General features: G+C 38.3%; 1 protein-coding gene across 2 annotated transcripts in view; it reads left to right on the forward strand.

Moving 5' to 3' along the window:
- sult2st3 (sulfotransferase family 2, cytosolic sulfotransferase 3) overlaps positions 1-1,715 on the forward strand; it is an 11,913-nt gene continuing 10,198 nt past the window's right edge. The window contains exon 1 of one of the 2 annotated variants that reach the window (XM_088411847.1): positions 1-144. In XM_088411847.1, the coding sequence (XP_088267973.1) occupies positions 9-144 (136 nt within the window). In that variant the 5' untranslated portion in view covers positions 1-8. Of the gene's footprint in view, positions 145-1,135; positions 1,316-1,715 lie in introns of those variants that run through there. The other variant, XM_088411846.1, reaches the window with a different exon arrangement.

Genomic DNA, 1,715 nt, shown 5'->3' on the forward strand with positions numbered 1-1,715 from the left:
CAGTCAGCATGTCCTGGACCAGCTACATCAAGTACCGTGGCCTGGCTCTGCCACCTGGAGCTCACACTGTGGAGAGCTTGGAATATGCGAAAAATTTTGATGTGGACGACACAGATGTGATTTCTGTAACATATCCCAAATCAGGTACCGTGCTGGTGCTGCTGTGTATTTTCTCATCTCTTACTGTTTTTTGTTTTTTTTTTTCTCTTGTGAATTCCACACTAAAGAACATGGAGAAATTATTTGTGAATGCCTTTTTCTTTTCTCTTTTGAATTCTTCGCCAAAGAACATGGAGGATACATTTGTGAATGTTTTTTTTTCTCTTTTGAATTCCACACTAAAGAACATGGAGGAATTATTTGTGAATGAGACTATAGACCTATACTTTTCTAGAACTCAAGATGGATGGATGGATGGATGGATGGATAGATAGATAGATAGATAGATAGATAGATAGATAGATAGATAGATAGATAGATAGATAGATAGATAGATAGATAGATAGATAGATAGATATAGATAGATAGATAGATAGATAGATAGATAGATAGATAGATAGATAGATAGATAGATAGATAGATAGATAGATAGATAGATAGATGGATGGATGGATGGATGGATGGATGGATGGATGGATGGATGGATGGATGGATGGATGGATGGACGGACGGAGGGACGGACGGACGGACGGATGGATATGGGAAATAAAAAGCCGAGACCTAAAGTAGGTACAGTATATTCATTGTGTAAGTGAAATAATATTTGGACCCCTTCCTTATGTCTGCATTTTGCATATTCATCACTTGCAGATTTAAATTCATTTCATCAAACAAATTTTAATATCACACCGAAACAAATCAAGGATATAATCAGCGTTACCCCCAGGGTAAAGGACATTCCATTAGCGCTGTGCTTACTTGTAGTACCCTCGGACATGTCTATATCTTTTGATTTGGAATTCATTTCTGTCGTCGCTTTCAACAATTTAGGTGAGGATATTATCGTTTCGAGGTTCCAAATAGTACCTTACACACGAAGTCTTGTGCGCTTTCTAAACTATTTTGTTGAAACCACCTAATTTCGTAAACTATAATTTATTCCCGTGTACATGAACGTCTCGCGGATCCGCCTGTTTCTGCCAGGCTGCGTGTATAGTTGGAAGGACAAACACCATGCCGATAGAAGAGTTTTATTTTATGTACCATGGACACATGTTGCCAAAGGAAACCCACTCTCAAGAAAGCCTAAAATATTTTGCACAGGAATTTACTTTTAAAGACGATGACGCCATTGTCGTTACGTATCCAAAGTCAGGTCAGTGTTGTTGATTCAGCCTACTCCCCAAATTTCCTGTGGCGTCTTGTGGTCCTTAATTATCTACTGTCGCATAGTATAGATTGATCGAGGTTGTGGCGGAACCATCACGGATTTGCGTGAACTCTAGAGTTGTATGCTTTGTAATTAAAGTGTGACCCTCGATTGGCGTTTTAATCAATCAGACGCTCTCTAAACGTTTTACTTTGTCTACCGAATTATGATTTTTCTCTATGCCAAGTATCTGGCGACCAGCGAGGTTTAAAGTGGCATAATCCAAAATATTGAGAAAAGTGCGTGTGTATGTTTGCGAATCTCAAAACGATGACTGGAAACAAAACGAAAGACCAAAATGCAAATAGAAAAAAAAAAATCACCAAAAAATAGCGATCACAAAAAT

The sequence above is a fragment of the Hippichthys cyanospilos genome, chromosome 3 (genome assembly GCF_059441005.1).
Source record: "Hippichthys cyanospilos isolate Australia breed blue-spotted pipefish chromosome 3, RoL_Hcya_1.0, whole genome shotgun sequence".
Taxonomy (NCBI): Eukaryota; Metazoa; Chordata; class Actinopteri; order Syngnathiformes; family Syngnathidae; genus Hippichthys; species Hippichthys cyanospilos.